Here is a 21,140-nt window from a genome sequence, read left to right as displayed (position 1 = left end):
TCATCCAGCTGCCAAAATGATTTTCCTAAAAGGTAGGTTTAACCAAGTCACTCACCACCCTCAAAATTCCAATGGCTTCCTATTACATCCAGAATCAAATATAAAGTCCTTTGTTATTTAAAGCTTTTCATAATCTGGTCACGTCCTACCTTCCTCATCTTACACTCCACCCCACTCCATACATTCTACAATCCAGCCATCATACTCTACTTGCTTTTCTTCTCATAGGGCACTCCAGCTCCTGTTTGCATGATTCAGCAATATCTTTTCCCCATGCCTAGGATGTTGCCCTTTCCTATACCCAACTCTTGGAATTCTTGGTTTCCTTTAAGACTCAGTTCAAGCAATCCCTTGTACAGGAGGTCTTTCCTGGTCCCTTCCCCCCAGCATCCATTGCCTCTAAGGTTAGCTTCCATCTATTCTTTGTATTTTGAATATATACATGCATACATACATACATATACATGTAGTCTCTAATATTTGAATATAAGCTCTTTGAAGACAGAGACTGTTTTTGCTTTTTATTAAATGCATTCCAAGCACTTAGCGTAGTGCTTGGTACATAGCAAGGACTTAATGCTTGTTGATTGATTAATTGATTTTTTTATTGATGCTGTACTGTTTATAATGGGTTCAAGGTGTAGTATTTAGTATATGAATGATCCATAACTTCCGGGGCTTGATAGCCACTGTCACTAATAATACTAATAAACTTCAACAGATGTGCTGGTTAGCCACTTGGATGACCCCAGTCTTCCCCACTCTTCAAATTGAGAAGGTTTAAAAGGAAGAGGCAGTCATTGTCAGAGTGTGACACAGAACATACAAACAGAATATCGATTTGATAAACTTTGCTAGACAAGCTCAGATACACTAAGGATTTTTTTATTTGTCATTGCTAAATGTATAATCTAGTAGTTTGTTTCTAAAAATGTTTAATGATACACTAAAAAACATACAGCATCACATCCAACCTCCCCCCATATTCCCCCAGTCATCCCCATGCCTCAGATGTCCAGAATTCCTCTGTCAACAGCTCTCTCACCCAAGGTCCTATCCCCCTTCCTCCCAACCCAGAAAGATGTAATATAATTGTAAAATGTACCAGCAGATGTGAAACTTTTCAGAAATGTTCCTGTCAACGGTTTGTCAGTAAACATAGCAAAATCAGTACATACTCACTGGGGAAAAAAAAGCTATTGAGGAAAACAAGAAACAAAATTAACTTTTGGATGGGTTTGGTCGTTTTCAGGAACTGGATTAGAAATACCACTATCAAAAACAGTTAGTAAAAACTCTCCTAGGCAAATCCCACAAAAAGAGCCTATATTTAGCATTGAAAGTGCCAATAGAGATTATAGATGTAGCTCCTTCTCAGCAAAAGGGCTGATTAGAAGTATCATCTTTTTTTTTTTTTTTTTGGACATGGGAGGAGGGCCTGTGAACGATCATGGGAGGTTTGTTCTGGATGGAGAGGAGAAGGGCATAGAGTCAATGTGCACCAATGGTGAGCCTGCGCTGCTACCCTGAAGTGAATATAATCATGAGCAGTTGGAACCTTGTCTGATTTATCAGCCCACTTAACTAGTAATCTACTTGCACAGACTTTGCCATTTGCCTGGTGTACCTGTTTGTTGCTCTGCTGGACAATAAGCTGCAGTTTATTCCCTCTCTACTCTATCTCACCTACCTTGTAGCTGCCAGATGAACTCTCATTGAAATGCTCAAGTATTTCTTGCTCTTTCAGACTTTGTTTATTAACATCTGTACTTAGGGGTTTTGTTTCCAGATAAGATGATTTTTGTTGCATTCATAGGCAGATTTTTGCTATACAGAAGTGGACTACAGAAGGGAAGAAAAGTCAGAACTGACACAGACTTACCCATGAGCCCATATCAGGCTCCCTCACTGACTACCCAAACGAGGGCCTCACAAGTACTGCCATGGCCGAAGAAGAATGTTCTGTTGTTACACATTGACATTTAATTCATACCTGCAGAGTTCCCAATCTATGAAAATCTATGCAAAGTCTATACAAATCTATACAAATATGATCATCATAGTACTATGGGGAATAATAATGATAAAAAAAGACAAAGTTCCTGACCTTAGGTAGGTTAAAATCTAGTAGAGACGACTTCTGGTCAAAATGGTAACATAAAACAGAACAGAATGACCAAATTCTCACATGCATACTCCAGAAAAAGATAAAACCAAAGAGCTCCAGACTGAATAATGATTAGGAAATAGAGAAACTGTAATGACTACCTTCATCCTGTCTAGAAAAGAAAAAGGGAATATTCTAAAATCTATGGGTACCTAGTAGGGGCAGAGAGACGAGGCATGGTATGGCTAAATTCTCATAGCCTCAGAATGCTCTAGCCTGGAGGCCTCGGGACAGTCAAGTAGGCCTAGCCTGAAAACTGGAGGCTCCAGCAGAGAGGCCCCACAGATCACAAATCAGGATGGGAGAAGACAAAATGGACAGTTCTCCTTTGGAGAAGGAAATAATCAACCTGAATGCCCTATGGCATTCAATCTCTGAAAGTTTGCAACCCCAGAACTGAACCAGCCCTGATAGCCTCAAAGAACTCAGTACATGCTGATCCATAGGTATACTTTCTTTGCTATAAAATCTTCATCTCTAACATGTGACAATTGGGGGTGAGCTGGTGTCCTGGGCTGGCCTTGACTCTGGCTAGTCCCCTGGGAGTTTATGTTTGATAGTAGAGCAGAATAAGACACTAGTAGGTCTTTGAAGACTCAACAAAAAGAGATTCACTTAGGCAAAAATGAGTGATATTCAACAAGGGTTGGCAGGGAGTGTGCCTCGAGTAGATTCATTTGAGTGAAGCTCCCTTGGTTTTTCACAAGCCAAAAGTCAGAGCATGGCTGGATTTCCTTGTGGCCATCTTATACTTAGATGATGAGGGAGAAATACGAGCCTAAGCCTAGAGGATGATATCAATGTTGCTGTTCAGTCGTTTTCAGTAATGTTTCACTCTTCATGACCCCATTTGGGGTTTTTCATAGCAAAGATGCTGGAGTGGTTTGCCATTTCCTTCTCCAGCTCATTTTACAGATGAGGAAACTGAGGCAAACAGGGTTAAGTGATTTGCTAAGGGTCACACAACTAGTAAGTGACTGAGGCCAGATTTGAACTCAGGAAGATGAGTCTTCTTGATTCCTGGCCTGGCACTCTACCCACTATATCACCTAGCTGCTCTGTGGTATCAATATCTTTAAGGAAAAACTAGAATAACTTATATGGATGGGATGGAGAAATGTAGTTTGGATAATACTCTTACCACACCTAGACATAAATAGATTGCATTATATTATCAACAATCACTTTCCTGTAAGGAATGGCATAAAAGACATCATGTGGGAAATATATGATTAGAAAAAAAGGTGGCTTCCACATAGTGAAAGCTATTGACTCAGAGCCTGAATCCTGCTCTGCTGCTTAAGAAATATTAAAAGGCCTAGATGAAGACATCTATCATATTGAGCAGATCTTCTCTGGAGCATTTCTATGAGGATAAGGACAAGAATCACTCAGGGTGAAATGGTGTGGATGGACTGGGGGGTGGACTGTTGGAGAGAGTACCTCTATTAATGAGATAACAGATCCATTGATATATATGTAGAGGAGGCAAGAAGAGATAACTGAAATGTCCTGAGTGGTGGATCTAGAGCCAAAGGTTCTGAGTTTGAATTTCTACTCTGACATTTGACCTTGGAGAACCCAAGGTGTCAATATTATCACTAACATAAGGCCATATCTGAAGGAAGATATGAAGGTTCCCTAAGGAACTTTCCAGTTTTAAAATCTTATGATAGATTACAATGCTATAGAAAAGGGAACTGAGAAAAACTATTAGAAGAGAAATGGGAAAAATAGGAGAAAAGAAAGGGGGGAAAGTAGGAGAAAGGATAACATCAGAAATGTTATCACTTAAAGATTCACCAGTTATTCACTCTTCATAGTCAGCAACTATCAGTAATATTCTTCATTCATAAAAAGAATCTTTAATGACATCTTACAAAAATCTAGATCTGTGACAATCCTTCTATAATACTCCCTTTGGGTTATTCCTCAAGATTACACTTGCACATATGAACTAGGTCACCAGAAGGTGATTGCTACCTGGAGTTCTAAGATTAAGCTTGTGAATGGCTTCTCCTGTTACTGTAGTTCTTAAGCCCCAACTGTGTATATCCAATTAACAATCAGCCAGTATGCTAAATTGGCTTTTAGCAAAAGTATTTACCAAGATGGTATAGTAAAGTAATAACAGCTGGAATTCATTCTCCCCCCTAAAAAAATATAGGGCACACTGACCCACAGATACACACAATATTCTTTGAAAGAGTGACTCAAACTTAAAGTACAATAGAAATGAGTCCTGGAGCTCTCCTATAGTTCCCCTATGTTGTAGTATCTCTGGTGGGTGGGTCGCTCATCTAGTCTCTATTCTTGAATTCAAAGCCACTATTTTTCTCTGCTTAGAGGAATCATATTATTTTTCCAAGCTGTGTCTTTCTCCCAGCTGGATACATTGTCCCCTACTGGTCCAGTAACTCCAATGATATGATTGATGATGTTAGAAGAATAAAAGTTCTTCCCCCCCCCCCATACAGGCAAAAGGATCTGCCTCCACAAAATGTTTCCAAGCCTGCAAAACTATTTAAACCCACCAGGGTGGGGGCTTACTTGTTTACTCAGCCAATGGTTCTTGTGTAGATTCTTGATCCAATTAAAAAAGTTTACACCTCATAAAACGAACAGAGGGTGTAGACACATCTTGTTTATACATTAAAGCCTCATTATGTATGACAACATTCTTTTTTAAACTATTTTCTCATTCTAAACTGAAGCAATAAAAGGGAGCTTTTCTGTAGAAGTAGCAGAAAACAAAAAGAGGATTCTATGTGAAACCATGAATCTTTATTTCGTTCTGCTTGTATAAATATATATGTGTATATATGCATATGTATGTTTGTATGTATATAGAAATAATAAATTTTGCATGTTACTTTCAAAACAGTCCTTGTCTTTGTTTCCTTTTGAATTTCCTCCCATTCTCGTCTGTCCATTTAAATAAGCAATGGTCCTCTTTTGGGGGGCATCTCTATTAATATCTTCCCTTCAAATGTCCCCCCAACTTAAAAGGGAAAAAGAAAGGAAAAAACCCTCATAACAAATAAACATAATCAAGCAAAATGAATGCACACAATGGTCACATCCAAAAATGCATTTCTCTGCATTTTGTATTCATCACTTCTCTGTAAGGAGTTTAGTAAGTTGCTTCATCATAGGTCCTATGGACCCATGGTTGGTTCTTGCTTTGATCAGATCTTATCTTTCAAAGTTGTTTTTCTTTACAATATTATTTTCTTTGTATAAATAGTTCTCCTGGTTCTGCTCAACTCCATCCTGCATCAGTTCACACTACCTCGGATTCTTTTCAGGTGTCTCTGGTGCAGTTATATCCCATACAGTATTGATTATTGGGCCTGGAGCCAGGAAGACCTGAGTTCAATCCAGCCTCAGATACTTATTAGCTGTGTGATCATGGGCAAGTCAGCCTCTGTTTCCTTACCTGAAAAATGGAGATCATAATAGCATCTACCTTCCAGAGCTATGAGGAATAAATAAGATAACTTTTATAAAGTGCTTAGGACAGTGCTTGGCAAATAGTATGTGCTAATAGACCACTATTGCTACTATTATTTGTTTAGCCATCCTCCAATTGTCAATCCTCTTCTATTCTATTCTTTTCTTTTCTTCCCCTGCCTCCAACATTTTAATTCTCCCTTCAGAATGGGGAAGTTTGTTTTACTTGTGACCATTCCTTCTCTGGTATTCTCCTCCCTCAACACCATCCTCACTTCTTTCCTTGTTGAGCTTGATGTATTTCTACCACAACCTATGTATTTATATTCAACTTTCCTTTACCTATTTCAGATAAGAGTGAGGTTGATCCGATGCCCACTGTTTCCACCCTTCCTTTATGTTTATATTTTTATCTCATTCACCTCAATTATGAGAAATAGCAAATTATACCCCCACTTCTTCCTTTCTACACTAGTTTATCCTTCCTTTTGCCCTCAGAACAGAGTCTCTCTACCTTTGAAACCCCTATATTATTTAATTCCTTCAATATATTTTGAAGATAGTAAGTTTCTGGAGAGACACTTGTTTCTTCTTTCTCCAGAATGCTGCCACCACATCATCAAAGTGCTCCTTCTAATTGTTTAAATAAATTTACCTTTCTAGGTTTCTCTTGATCCTTGTGTTTGTATTTCAAAGTTCATCTCTGATCTTTTCAACCAGAAATGTTTAAAAGTCTTCTATTCCATTTAAGTCCAATTTTTCCCTCCTGTAGGATTATACTCAATTTTTCAGAGTAAGCTATTCTTGCTTGTAAGTCTCTGTATTTTGTTTTTTTGAACATTGTATTCCAAGGACTCCTTTGATTTTAATTAGAAGCTGTCAGGTCTTGTGTAATCCTCACTGTAGTTGCTTGGTACTTGAACCGATACTTTCCAGATGCTTGAGGTATTTTTTCTTAGATATATAAGCTTGATTATGACATTACTAGGATCTTTCCTTCTAGGGGTCCTTTCATGAGGCAATTGGTGGACTCTTTCTATCTTGACTTTGCCTTCTTGTTCTAATACAAGAGTGTGGAACCTGTGGTCTCAAACAAATTTGTTCTGTGCAATTTGGATTCAGCAGAAGGGCCACCCTTGAGAACCTGGAGGGCCACATGTGGCCTCAAGGCTGCAGGTTCCTCACCCCTGTTCCAATAGATCTAGGCAGAGTCGATTTATAATTTCTTGAAACAGTGTTCAGACTTTTTTTCCCTTAATTTTCAAGGAGTTCAAGCTTTCTTAAATGATCTCTCCTAGACAATTTTCTCCTCTAGGCTCCAGTTTGTTTTTTTTCCACAAGAGCTTTTATTTCCTTTTTTATTCCTTTGCTTCATTTTTTCTAGGTATTTATATAGCCCCTGTGGACAATCTATCTTTTCAGTTGAGTCTCTACTTGCAGTTATTATAGAATTAGATTTGCAATACTCTGAATATTAGTTGGTGTTTTCTTTGATCTACTCATCTCTTCAGCTTTAGTTACTGAACTAGGGCTTTGTGCCAGGGTGAGTCCCCAACCCCTGATACAATTTTGAATGTTGGGTGCCATGGTAGGGGTGCTGTTTGGTCTCACCTTCTATTCCCTGAGTTCTTGTGCTGACCTCTGCCTCCTGGGGTGAGGCTCCTTTTGGATCTTTGGGATTCAAAATGCTAAATATTCAGAGCCCTTTCTGGCATCTCAGTACAAGACACTCGGGACTTCAGATCCCTTGTAGGTAGGCTGTTCTAGTTTAGGTACCACAGCACCATGTTGGCCTGAGGTGGTCAGCACCATGCTAGTCACTACCACTACACAGGGTCTCCAATGTCCTCACCATTAGCCTTCTTCAGGGAAGCCCAAAGAAGTAGCTCTTGCCACCTCTGAACCCAGAGCCTGGAAGGTACATGTGTCCTATCTCTTGTTGGACCTGTGCTGGCTTTGTCCAAAGGGCTCCCTTTCTGCCTGTGGGGAGTTCTGTAGATGATGTCACATTGCAGTTTCCCACTGAATTTCTTGATCATTTTTCTTTGTTGTGAACTTCAGGGTTTTGCTAGAATAGGTTTGTGGGAGCCAGTGGCCTGCCTCCTGTTTAGAAAACCATTTTGGCAAGATGAGGTGGGGAAGAAAGCTCCCTCCCTTATATTTCTATAGAATGTAAATATTTTAATGTACATATTTAGTTAGCATTTGCACATTTTTCTCTGTTTTGCCTAGTTGTATTCTTAGATTCTAGGACATTAATGAAGCAAAGACCTGCTATGCAGAGGTTATATACAGAACCCAACACAACACCTTGCACCAATAAGCATATAGTAATTGCAACATCCAATGAACCAGAAAGCTGAAATGAGATGAATTTTTTCCCACTTCACAATTTGGGACTGTTGACCCTTAAGTGCAGCAGGATCCTGTAATGCTCCTGGAATCAAAGAAATATTAAATTGTGATCAATATTATTTTGGAATCAAGTATATTTTATTATATACCAAGTATTTGAAAACTAGTCATTCATGTTGGGTGCACATGGTAATTCCAGATTAGCTGGAATACTTAATTAACTAGGAAACTCCTAACCTTAGTGATTGTGGATGTGCAAGAATTTTAATTCACTTTAACATAAAACATGAACACATCCCATACAATTTTCATTTTACTACATAAAATCAAACCAACAATGACAGATTGTTATCATTCAAAAGAGACTGAGATTCCCTGTTTCAATTTAGGAAGTGGCTTTATATATATTATATATCTTTGCATACATTGTTCTACCATCTCCCATTCCCTGATTCTTGAATCAATTTATCTCAATGACCTTCAATCAATAGTAAAAACTTAAAATCCTGCCTAATTTTCATCTCCTTTCTTCCACGATGTGTGTGTGTGTGTGTGTGTGTGTGTGTGTGTGTATTATAGTGAGCAGTCTTTAATCAAAGTAAAAATGAATAAGACTATTGGAATCAAGAGTACTTTGCTATTGCTAAGTGATTTCTATTTTCAAAGACTAATTTAGGAGTACGGGAAAATCATGTGAAGCCAATATGTGTTTCTTCAAAATAGTGTTTAATCTGAAGTAACTGCTACTCCCAACTGACTTGATCCTGTATGATTTGTTCTTGAAAGATATCAAACAGTGTGAATCTAGTTAATTCAGCATTCTTTCCCCCGGTCCCTTGTGTTTTAAATTAATTAGATTGCATTGCATCTAGAAAGAATTATATGGTTGACAGCTATTGCATCATTAACTTGGGGTTGGCATTGTTCTTTTGAGAACTTTTTTTTTTTTTTTTTGCTTTTTGGTGAGGCAATTGGAGTTAAGTGACTTGCCCAGGGTCACACAGATAGTAAGTTTCAAGTGTCTGAGGTCAGATTTGAACTCAGGTCCTCCTGACTCCAAGGCCTGAGCTCTACCTACTACGTCACCTGGCTGCCCCTTGAGAACACTTGAGAACACTCTTCTATCATATGGCCTCCTTCCTTCCCATCCCTGGGAGAAGAATGTTTCTACTTCATCTACTAGGGAGTAGCTCATTCCTGTTCAGGTACAAATCAAGGACAGAACCAGCAACTGCAGAAGTGACCCAAGAACGGCAAGACCAGTGAGCACTGGACAAAAGGACTTGGACCTCAGAAACTACTTCTGTTTATCAACTATCTCCTTTTATCTTTTCAGCTCCAGTCTTGCCCTCTCCCTCCCCTTGCCTCAATTCTAAGTTGAAAAAGATAATCTACAACTATGAAAAATGAGCAAAACAAGGATAGAAAGGTATTGTTCTTTGATGTAAGCTCCTAGAGCTAAAGCTGGAAGGGCTATCCTTGACCCCAGAGGCAGTAATCTTTCCACTGTCCCAGATGGCCTCTCTCATGCTTACTAAAAATGTGTGTTCTCATTTTGGTCTCTCCTGTGCTGTGTGTAACACAACTTTAACATTAAGTTTTTATACAAAGTCTAAGTACTGATATTTAAATAGGAAAGCTCAATGAGGACAGAAATTATATCTTGTTCAAGTAAACCTTTTTATTGTTGTTCAGTCGTTTCTGTGGTGTCTAGTTCTTTGTGAATGACCCCATCTGGCATTTTCTTGGCGAAGATATTAGAGTGGTTTGCCATTTCCTTCTCCAGCTCGTTTTATGGGGTTAAGTGACTTGCCCAGGATCATCCCACAGCTAGTAAGTGTCTGAGGCCAGATTTAAACTCATGAAGATGAGCCCTCCTGATTCCAAGTCCGGTGCTCTAAAATCTTTACACAGACATAAAACTATGCATGTGGGAGCACATCCATTTAAGGAGGGTGCCCAGGCCAGTTGTCTTTTCATCCTTCAAGATCACTTCAGCCCTGGAGCTCCCATTTCGTCAGTATCCACTCCACATCTAGGGCCCCTCTGATTGGGGGAGATTAGTGGAGAGGTCCTCCCAGAACCTCTGTTTAAGGAGGGTGCTGAGCCCAGCATCTATCTCTTCATCTCCCACCTGGCTACACTCTTCTGGACATCCCCATCATCATGCCCCTGAGTGGGATCCCTTAGCTTACTGCCACGTTTCAACCTCCTTTAGGGTATTATCTTCCCCCATTAGATTGTGAGCTCCTCGAGGGGCAGGGACTGTTTCTTTTTCCTATCTGTATTCCCAGCACTAAGCACAGTGCCTGGCACATAGTAGGTGCTTAATAAATATTTATCGACTGACTGAATCATAAATGTTATTTTTTTCCCCTTTGTGATTATTCCTGTGTTTCCTTTTGTCCACAGTTGACAGACCTGTTAGAGTGTATGCAGATGGAATATTCGACCTCTTCCACTCTGGCCATGCCAGAGCACTTATGCAAGCTAAAACATTGTTTCCCAACAGCTACTTGCTGGTAGGAGGTAAGACCTGAACTTTCCCTTCATTCCCTTAGCTAGTTCCTAAGTGGATCGCCTGCCTGCCATCAAAATAAAATAAAATAAAATGTTTTCCTTTCAGACTGCATGGTGATTGCAACAATTTCTAACTTGCCTGTGTTGTTCTTCTGTCCAATTTATGAAAAGAAAATCATTTTTTAAAATAATCATCAGGTAATGGAAGCTAGGTGATGCAGTAGATAGAGGACTGGCCCTGGAGTCAGGAGGAACTGAGTTCAAATTCAGCCACAGACTTACTAGCTGTGTGACCCTGGACATTTAACCTCAATTGCTTCCCCAAAAGTATCATCCAGTAACAGAGACAGCATGGAGATAGACACTACCTATTCTCAGTGTCCTAAAATGATAATAGCATCAAGGATAATTGTGCTTTCCACAATGAAATTCAATCATTTAGCAGACATAATCTTATATTTCTGAGAGGATTTAGGGCAAAGTAATTTTATTCCTATGTTTTACATAAGAAATATCAAGAAGAATCAGAATGACTTTGGGCAAGCATGGTCTCTGTCTTTTACACGCATTTAATATACTGCTATGTGTAGAGTGGGAATTTAATAAAAGTTTGAATTCAACTGAATATTTATGCAAAGCATGTCAGAGAAAGAGATTTAGGTATTGTATGTGGGGCCGGTATGAACAAACATATGTGGGAGGGTGAAAAAGAGCCTCTACTACTAAATCCCAATGTACTTTCCTCAAAGGACATCTGCTCTTAATTTTAAACTAATGCTCTTAATAAGAACTTTTCTCTGCTCTTAATTCAACAAACTAGTATTAAACACCTACTATGTGCTAGGCACAGAGGTTACAAAGACAAAAATGAAATAGTCCCTGCCCCCGGAAGCTTACACTCTACTTGATAAGAATAATATGTACACAAATAAGTAAATACAGATTATACACAAGGTAATTTGGCAGAAGGGGAAGGGGATGGGACAACCGCTCAGGGAATTAGGAAAGGTTCTGGAATTGAGCCTTGACTAGAGCTACAGATTACAGAAGCTAGAGGTGAGGAGGGGGAGCAGTCCAAGCCTGGGGGCCAGCTCAGGAAAAGCTATAGGGGCTGGTGGAGGAACACTGCATGGTAGGGACAGCAAACAAATATAGGAGTCCAGTGAAACATCTAGCAGAACAGCGGAGGAAGCAGGTGGAGCTGGGGAGCTAGGCAGGCTATACTGTCAACCACTGAAGGATACAGCCAGCCTATTCAGCGTGCTCATACATCTTGGTCCCTCTCCTTTTGTGTTGTTCGGTTGTGCCTGACTCTTTGTAAACCCATTTTGGGGTTCTCTTGGTACAGATACCAGAGTGGTTTGCCATTTCCTTCTTCAGCTTTTTTTTGCAGATGAGGAAACAGAGGCAAACAGGGTGAAGTGACTTGCCCAGGGTCACACAGCTAAGAAGTGTCTGAGGTCAGATTTGAGCTAAGGAAGATGAATCTTCCTGTCTCCAGGCCCAGCACTCTATGCACTAAGGTGCCACCTAGCTGCCGCTTTAGAGGGGTGGCTTTCCCTTTTCAAGCAGCTTACCTCCTCCTCCCTTCATGGCATGTCTTGGCTTTTAAAAGCCTGGCGAGGAGCATAGCTAAAGCCAAAGAAGGCCGTTTCTTCTCTTGCAGCCCTTGTTCTTAAAGACATAGTATCTCTAGAGGTATCTGAATCCCAGATTCATTGCCAGCCTGTACAATTCAATGTCATTTATCCATGTGGTTGAACTTTTCAAAAGTAGCTCTTGATCTCCAGGTTCATTCCAAACCAGATCTTTTATTTCTCTACAATAAAGACTACTCTCTCTTCCTTGTATTTGTGAGGCTTTTCTAGACTATATCCACGTATGAGCCCTTTTGTTGATAGACAGCTTTTTCACATTTATCTACTTAAAAAACCCAAGTAAACGTTTAAAACAAAGGTAAACGCCTCCCAATCTGGGAGGGAAGGTGAGGTTGGGGATGTAAAATAATTAAGTGACCCACCTTACAACTGACCCCTATTTGGGGAGGGAGACAGGGGAATGTACTGGAAAAATCAACAATCTTTTTTTTTTTTCTCCAGCCCTCTGTATTAGCAGCATAGGATTTGTGCTGGACTTTGTTTATACTTGCAGAATTCTCATTGTCCTGTCTCAGGACTCCACAGCCATCCATAACCTGCCATCTGCTCTTCTTCCTTCTCTTTCCTCTTTGCTTCCTCATTCCTTGTCTACTTGGCTTCTTCTACATCTACCTCTCCTGACCACAAGTCCCCTTCCCCAAGGTCTCTGCTTAGTTTGCACTCAGCTCAAATCTGAAATCTCCTTGGAGCTCAGAGAACACTGGAAAGGGGACTGGTGCCCACAGCCAGCCCTACTCCCAGCTCTTCTTAATTTTTTAAATTTTTTTAAATTTTTAGGCAATTGGTGTTGAGTGACTTGCCCAGGGTCACACAGCTAGTAAGTGTTAAATGTTTGGTCTGAGGCCAGATTTGAACTCAGGTCTTCCTGACTTCAGGTCCAGTGCTCGATCCACTGTGCCACCTAGCTGCCCCCCCAAGTTCTTCTTGCGCCTCATCCAAGTCTTTCAATGAAACTTCAAAAGGTGGGTCATAATCAGTTGGAGCAAATTGTAAAGGACTTTAAATGCCAACCAAAGGCATCCTAGTGGTGAGGGGAAGCCACTAAAACTTTTGAATGGAGGATCAGGAGAATCACACAGTCAGTCTGCTGTCCTGAGGAATAGTGAAATCCCATCAGCACTTTTCTCTGGATCCAAGTATTCACTGAAGATAAGTTGAGAATTTAAAAGATTTGCTAATCAATTAGGTTAGAAAAACATAATACTTTAAAGAAACAATAAAAACCGTTACGTCACTAAGGCATAGCAATATTCTCCAGCTTAACTCTGCCTGACCCCTGATCCTGTCCCTGGAGTCTTATTGTTACCCTGTATTGAGGAGCTGGCAGAAAAGCCTCCCCTTTTTAACCTTGCCTTGGTCCATTTCTGAATGGTAGGACTGAATGAGTTCAGCTAGTCCTGCCTGCGTAAATACTGCAGCCAATTCCTCTAGGGAGTGATAGAACAGTGAAAAACATATTTGAATAATAACCAACATAGTAGATAGATAAAAGGCCTTCCTACTCTTTGGGTAAGCACCAAGAAGTGCAAGAGAAAAAGACAAAAAAAAAACCTCTTCCTTCTTTCAAGTGGGTCCAGAAAATGTCAGAGTAAACTTGGGTCATTATAAATCCTTGGTTATTTTCATGACCTCTTTCCTGAAATCAGTAGGGAGTCTAGAAGTAGAGAAAACTTTATTTATTATGAGCTCTAGTTTTGCAGAGAAAAGTGACTTTTCTGTGTTTAAAAATATATTATGATGTAGAAGAGGAAATGGTCGTTATTTAATACATACTCCTTGAGAGTTGCAGTCACCTTTGCCCCATTCACACAGAAGGTAGGGAAACCAAAAAGAAAAGAAAAGAGTCTTGAGAATTGTTATGAAGAAGAAACATTAGGAAAGAAAGAATTGTGTTCAGTTTTCTTTTTAATGGGCAACAATAGGTGGTCCTGAAGTCCTGTAAGAGGAGCAGCTGAGTGGCACAGTAGTGGAGTGCCAGGCCTGGCGTCAGGAAGATTCATCTTCCTGAGTTCAAAGCTGGCCTCAGCTGGCTTAGATGCTAGGAGGCATCTATATACCAAATTATACTGTGGAGCCAAAGAATATTTAAATGGCCCATGGCAGATTGTTATGCTGTCCCCAACCTCAGCACAGAGGCTCTGGAGGCTCGGTGTGAAAAGAATGAGTGACCATAAGGAACAGAATACAGGGAAAAGGAGGAGACAATTCATAAAATTTATAGGTTCTAAGAAATAGAGTTCTGAGGGTTTGTAGAAATTTGTGGGAACAATGCAAAGTACGAACTTTCAGTGGGACATGTACCTGCCAACTACATGTCATCCATCACAAGGGGAGTAGACCCATAAAACATCACTGGACTGACACTGCACACGAAGCCTCCCACCCTCTACAGTCCCCCAGGCCAGCACTCCCTCCACTGATGATCCCCCAAAGTACTGCTGTCCCCTGTGATCTGAATTCCACATATGACTAAATTTCCTTTATATCAGTCCTCTTCCTACTCTTTGGCACCCCTAAATAATTCAGGGGAAGTTCCCAAACCATCAGCTTTCACTCTTCTCAGCTGATTCCAAAATAAGTGGCAATGTCCGATTTCAGATGGTTGCTCCTATAAACTAACAATAGCTTGGTAGAACCTTCTAGAGCTTGTGGTCTGCTAGCATAGTCTTTAGAGCCCAGATCCACCTCCATGCTAAAGTAGGTTATGAGGAGAAGATTTCAGTGTACACACACACACACACACACACACACACGCACGCACGCACGCACACACACACACATGTTTATGTGTGTATATATGTACAGACACACACATATACCAGTGTGAGTGGTTTGGGTAGCCTTCCATAGTATCTGTGTTACAAATATATGCATATACTGAGAGAGAGAGAGAGGGAGAGAGAGAGAAAGAGACGGGGGGGAGGGAGAGGGAGAGCGAGGGAGGGAGAGGGAGGGAGAGAGACAGAGGGAGAGAGAGAGACAGAGAGAGAGACACAGAGGAACAGAAAAATATCATGATATAGTATACATTGTGTTGAGCTTAAAGTTAGAAAGACCTGAATTCAAATCTTGCCTCTAACTCTTACTAGCTGAGTGATTCACCACCTGTCTTAGACAATTCTCTATGATTTATCTGTTCAGTCATAGAAAGGTTGCATCTTCATTGGTGGATGACGTTACCACACCAGGAGTTCCTTATACTGACAGAATCACTGATCTTTAACAAATGTCTATGCAATCTGTGGCCTAGATCCCTGAGCTCTGGACTTACACAGATTGGGTCTTATCTTGGGGGCAGACCTCTAAGATCTAAAAGTAAGACACGGCTTCAGATTCTACCCCCAATGCTTAATGACAGAATCTCTATGGGTGAGTCATTTAACTTTTCAGGTCCTTGGCTGCCTCATCTGTAAAATAAGAAATTGTACCAATAAATATCTGTTGAATAAATAATCAGTTAGATAGTAGTCTCTGAGGTCCATTCCAGCTCCGAAAGTATAATCTCAGAATCTAGCTTATGTTAAGCCTTTGATGGATAAGAGTCAAAGGGCCCCTTCCTCCCAGATCCTGTATAAGCACTCAAAGGAATGATCTATGTATTACACATAGTCTATAAACTTTTATTAAGTGCCTACCGTGTGCAAGGCACTGTGCTAAGTACTGATGACACAAAGAAAGGCAAAAGACAGCCCCTGCCCTCAAGTAGCTTACAATTTAATAAGGGAAGACAATACAGGAAAGGAAGAAGAAGAGGGGAAGGGGAGAGGGTGCTTGTCGAGGGGGAATGGTGGAGAACGTCAGAGGAGTGCAGTGAGGCAGGGTGGGAAATGAAGAATGACATTTATTTTACTCCACAGATGGTGCAGAAAGTGCAAACACCTCTCACAGCAGCCAATAAACAATGCTGGGGAGACAAAACAAAAATTAAAAAAACAAACCAATACATAAAGGAACCTCATTCTCATTGAAGAAAATATTCACAATATAAAGGAATGCTCTCTTTCATTTCTTATTCCTCAACCATATTTTCAAGCACAACTTTTGCTGTTTTAACTATCTATTTTCTCATTTGAGTCATTGAACATCAACCTATGTGTTAACTTAGTTTAGGGACTCATTCAATTCTTAACAAAAATTCTCTACTCCTTCAACATAGTGTAGTAGAAAGGATGCTATGCCAAACTTGGAGTCAGCAGAGTTTGTTGTTGTTGTTGTTAATCATTTCAGTTGCGTCTGATTCTTCATGACTCCATTTGGGGTTTTCTTGGCAAAGATACTGATGTGGTTTACCATTTCCTTCTCTGGCTCATTTTATAGATGAGGAAACTGAGGCAAACAGGGTTAAGTGACTTGCCCAGGGTCACACAGCTAGTGAGTATCTGAGTCCAAATTTGAACTCGGATCTTTCTGGCCCAAGCCCAGTACTCTATCCACTGTGCCACCTAGATGCCCAAGAATCAGTAGAGACATGGGTTTAAGTTTCCTTTCAGATCACATGACTATAGAAAAGTCATTTATTCTATCTGAAACTCAGGTTCCTCATCTGTAAAACGGGAACGGGCAATATCACAGGGTTATGGTAAAGATCAAATAAGATAATGCATATAAAGTGTTTTGCAAACACATGCTGTGTGTCATCTGCTATTATCTTCTAAAACAGATGTTGTTAGGCAAGTTGTAATTATCTTCATAATCATCTCTGCTTAAACTCATTATCATCATCATGCAAAGTTGATGACTAACTGTCTCATAAAATTATATTTCTTGTTCCTTTTGAGTTCATGATGAAACCAATTCTACCAACTCTGTTATTTACCTCTTTGAGGAGAGTCTCAGAGTTCTTCCTCTATTTGGGTGTACATGCCTTAGGCCAGTACCCTGTTAGTTCGGGCTTGTAGGCCATTCAACCATTAACAAAAAATAAAAATAAACGTTTACTTAGCCATAGATAGCATAGAAAGAATATTCAACAAGGATACTCTAGTACCAAGGTTGGGCAGACCCACCTTCTGTGGTGGTTGAAAGAGGAAATGACTGAGGAAGCAAAGATCTGAGCTTCCAAGCATATCAGTTTATTAAGCAATGTATGCCAATCACCCAATAAATTGGGACCAGTAGCCTTCCTCAGCTTTGGCACTAGACCCTGAATGCAGGGGGAAACAGACTTTTATGAACTAAAAACAAATAATCAAATCAGACCAATTAATTAAAAGAAAACAATTAAACAGGATAATCCAATTTCTAATGGAAGGAAAGATTTGGGACTTTCCATCTTGGGTGGGGAGAGAGAACAGGTGCAATTCCTTGAAATCAGAAAAAAGTGATGTTCCACTCCCCTCAAGTGTCATAAACAATCAAAGGAACATGGAAACAAAAACTGATTGATCAGTATGGTGCCAATTTTCAGATAAGACATTGGGGTTGCTTGAGATGTATAATCATGAGAAAACTCTTTGCATCAATCTTTGGAGCTGAGTTTCTGGTCAGTATAACCTAGGTCCTTAGTTAATTGTCTCCAAGCAATAGGTAGAGTAGTCCAGCTTCCCAACTATGCAAGGGTAGGTTCAAACAATGCAATAAAGTTTTCTCACACTTCCCACAACTGAATAAAGTTTTCTCACAGGACAGAAATTGTACTAGGTTCATAATTGAATAGAAAGGGAGCAGAGCTAGCTCCAGAACTGAGTCACAAGGTGGAGTTGGTGTGGTTTACTCAATTGCCACTACTACTTGCTGTCCTCAATTCCTCCACCTCTTTCTCCATGTGTAGCACATTACATGTGAGGATTCATGTGTGAGCAGGGCTCTAAAAGACATTATCAGTGACATTAAGGACAAAGAAAAGGTCAACTAGAAAAAAAGATGGCCTGGTATTGTAAAAATAACTAATATATAAATAGTACTTTTGTAAAACACCATATATGCATATATGCATATACATATACACATGTGATATATATACACATATATTATGCTGCATACACATGTGTATAAATAGATTAAAGGAAGATGGATGATAAAGGGATAGATAGATAGACAGATAAGACAGAGAAATAGATATGTAGGGTATCCCAAAAGTTTTAGTGCAGTTTTAAGCTTAAAGCTGCACAAAGATTTTGGGGAACCTCCATATATGTAAGTAGGTCTTCAGCAAAACTGAAGGTCTGTGGTCCCTAAAAGACAAAGACATTGAAATGTAAGAGGCAAAGTTTTCTGATACAAAATAAACAGACCTCTCCCAAGAAAGGATGGAGGAGTTGAATAGCTCATTTACATATAAAGAGGACAATGAACTTGCTTCCAGGGCATAAACTGAATTCCTACTTTGGTCCCTAGTCACTCATCTGCACAAGATTTCCAAAGGACTCTGGGTAAGACCGAATTGAGACTAATCATCTTAAATTAGGGGTTCTTAACCTAGGGTCCATGGACCCTGTGGAAATTTTTAGGGAAAATGTGAACTTTGAAGGGAAAAAATATATCTTTATTTGAATATGATAGTATATATTTTATTTTAATCATTTAAAAAACATTATTCTGATCAGACTGTCAAAGGGGTCCATAATACACAAAAAAAGTTAGAACCAATTCCCCCAAGCCAAGGTAGAACAGTTTACTGAGGGAAAGGATTTGGTGAACCAGGAAAGGGTCATCAAAGTACCTCAGTTTCTTTATCTGTAAAATGAAGAGAGTGAACTAAGGTTCCTTCCAGCTCTAAGTCTATGGTCCTATAAATGTCCGCCTTCACTCTCTAGAGCCTCTTCATAATGACACACTCTAGACACACATGCATTTGTGTTTCTACATACATTTCCTCTTTATTTTGTCCATCTTCCAAATAAATGAGTAGTTTCAATTTATCAAGTAACCTTTGAAGCCATTACTTGTGGTAGCGATTCAGCTTTGAGCTCATGTCCTCAGTATTTTTCAAAGGAAAGACACTTTCTGTTGTCTAATTATACTACAAAATCAATTTGTGTTATTCAGATAGCAGAGGTGATTCCACCATTTTGAATTTCTGCTTTTTAAAAATCCATATTGCAATTAGTAACATCATATGGCACTCTATTACTGCCACCTAGTGGTCTCATTACCCCAATTGTAAATAGTCAGATTTTTATCAACATTTGGTCTTATCCACATTAAAACTGTGCCATATTTAAAAGCTATACTTATACTGCCTTGTGAGTATGTCTGTTCCCTTTTAGAGGACCACATAATCTCTTCTAGGGCTGACTTCTTGTTCCACCTGGGCAGAACACTTTTGAGGCCTGATGTCTTTCTATCTTGTTCCCCACCTACTGCTTTTAGCTACATTCTACTAGCTCAAAATCTTTCATTTTGAAGTTAAATATCATTGCATTAAATCTTGAGTGCCTTTGACTGCAAAATATAACACGCTTAACTGGTGCTGACGCTCAAAAGGAATTCTGGATGACTGTCATATGACCAGAATGCAAGGACCATATTGGTCATAGTTACCTCTGTTACTTGTACTGCTTTTAAAATGCACCGTGGCATCTTTGGAGGAGGAAATGGCAAACCACTCCAATATCTTTGCCAAGAAAACCCCAGATGGGATCACTAAGAGTAACACATTTAGTCCACTAGACAACAACAAATGGCATCTTTAAAAATTGTAATTGTTAAGAACCTTACCCGTGCAACTGTTCCATAAAGCAACCCCTACTGTGCTGCAGAACTGCAAACTCTATGCTGAGCCTTGTCCCAGAAGAGACCAAAAATTGGAAGTGTACTGTTTCATTATCACTGATGCTACAAGAAGCTTGGAATCAAGTGACATATCCCAATGAGAGCTGAAGCAAATTTGGTCTGTCCAAGAAAACAGGAAAAAACTATCCAATTTTACTGTATTAAGGACTTTTATACCACCTACTTCCAAAAAGGATTTGAGTTACTTTTAAAAATAAACATAACTGGGGCAGCTAGGTGGCACAGTGGATAGGGCACCAGCCCTGGAGTCAGGAGGACCTGAGTTGAAATCAGGCCTCAGACACATAACATTTACTAGCTGTGTGACTCTAGGCAACTCACTTAACCCCAATTGCCTCACTAAAAAAAAATTAATAAATTAAAAAAAACAAACATAACTGCCACTCCCAAAACAAAAACAGAACAAAATCAAGCAAAAGGAGTAGAGGAATAGATGTTAACATACTCATGAACGATATAGTTAAACAAAGTAAACAATGACTGCAAAAATGTAATGAGAAGAGCAATCAATTTAGAATCACAACATCTGGGTTTGAATCCTGGCTCCACTGTGATCCTGGGCTCACTTAACTTCTTTTTAGCCTTACTTTTCTAGTCAATAAAATGGGGATAGTAAAATTTGTGCTAATTATCTCATAGGGTTGTTGTCAGGAAAGCACTTTGTAAAATGTAATTTCTGTATTATATTTGTACCTATTTTTGTAAAACATAAATTCTGTATTATATGAGTTATTGTAACTATCATGATTTTCTTAAAATCATGGCTATGAGAGTTGCCCAAACAACATGGAACCATTTCTGGGTATATTTTGTGGTTCAGTTCCAAGCTCACCTTGAGGTTCTTACCCTCAGCAAGATCAGTAAGCTGATAGCTCGCCTCTACAAAGCATTTTAGGGTTTGCAAAACATTTTATAGACATTATCTTAATTAAGGCTCAGAATAACAGTGTTAGGCCAGTGCTATCATTACCTTACTTTACATAGGCTTGAAACCCAAAGAATTTAAGTGACTTGCTCATTGTTAGGAGTAGACCTAACACCAGCAGCATCCTGTTAGAAGAGGTTAATACAGATATGAAATGAGACACTTGTAAGTCATCAAACAGTTACCAAAAGAAGGTTTACTTTTCACCAATATAGGAAGAATAAAATGGAACTTGGTTTTTATAGAAGGGGCACCCCCTCATATGACTCATATTTGGAAACTTGCCAGGTCAGCAGAAGGGCAGGATATAATGACTGGCATTGTCTTC

General features: G+C 39.5%; 1 protein-coding gene across 1 annotated transcript in view; it reads left to right on the top strand.

Moving 5' to 3' along the window:
* Positions 1 to 21,140, top strand: part of PCYT1B (phosphate cytidylyltransferase 1, choline, beta) — a 99,509-nt gene that overhangs the window by 42,915 nt on the left and 35,454 nt on the right. Inside the window, exon 3 of the mRNA XM_027845463.1 lies at positions 10,388 to 10,504. Within this exon, the coding sequence (XP_027701264.1) occupies positions 10,388 to 10,504 (117 nt within the window). The remainder of the gene's footprint in view (positions 1 to 10,387; positions 10,505 to 21,140) is intronic.

The sequence above is a fragment of the Vombatus ursinus genome, unplaced genomic scaffold, assembly GCF_900497805.2.
Source record: "Vombatus ursinus unplaced genomic scaffold, bare-nosed wombat genome assembly UNPS02014962.1, whole genome shotgun sequence".
NCBI classification, from domain to species: Eukaryota; Metazoa; Chordata; class Mammalia; order Diprotodontia; family Vombatidae; genus Vombatus; species Vombatus ursinus.
This window is presented reverse-complemented; position numbering and strand designations above follow the sequence as displayed.